The sequence below is a fragment of the Tupaia chinensis genome, unplaced genomic scaffold (genome assembly GCF_000334495.1).
Source record: "Tupaia chinensis unplaced genomic scaffold, TupChi_1.0 Scaffold000407_4, whole genome shotgun sequence".
NCBI lineage: Eukaryota > Metazoa > Chordata > Mammalia > Scandentia > Tupaiidae > Tupaia > Tupaia belangeri.
The window spans coordinates 4,346,412-4,346,868 of record NW_006159912.1 but is presented as its reverse complement, the minus strand read 5'-3'; the positions used below and the strand labels follow the sequence as shown (position 1 = coordinate 4,346,868).

General features: G+C 65.0%; 1 protein-coding gene across 1 annotated transcript in view; it reads left to right on the top strand.

Moving 5' to 3' along the window:
* The window catches only part of DHRS11 (dehydrogenase/reductase 11), a gene marked incomplete at its 5' end in the record, with an annotated part of 7,884 nt that continues 7,427 nt past the window's right edge, over positions 1 to 457 (top strand). The window contains 1 exon segment of the mRNA XM_014590123.2: positions 1 to 54. Within this exon segment, the coding sequence (XP_014445609.1) occupies positions 1 to 54 (54 nt within the window).

Sequence of the window (457 nt, the reverse complement as noted above, 5' to 3'; positions counted from 1 at the left end):
GTCCAGCAGGGACTGAAGGTGGTGGGTTGTGCCCGCACCGTGGGCAACATCGAGGTAAGGCCGGACGGGAGCGAGGGCGCTTTGGGGAGCGTCGTTTCCGCGGCGAAGGGCCCCGGGTGGGGGCGGGGTGGCCGCAGCAGGTGTGACACTGCCCACGATTGCCCCCGCCCCGGGCCATTAGCCGTGGGCTCTGGGGCAGGTGTGATGCTCGGCCGGAGAGGCCTCTGATGTTTTAGGGCGGGCTTCTATCTTCTCTTTGACTCCCATCTACTGAGGAGCCATTTTCTGACCTCCAGTGCTCTCGGGTACCAAATCTCTGCCCCTGGCATCTCTCCCCAGCAACTCCCTCGCCGGTGGCCCAGGACGTTATCCTGGAGATAGGGGGACCGGGAGATCAGCACGGCTAGGCAGCCTAGGAAAGGACGGCGGCTGTCTAGCCTCAGTGGCCAGGTTGGCT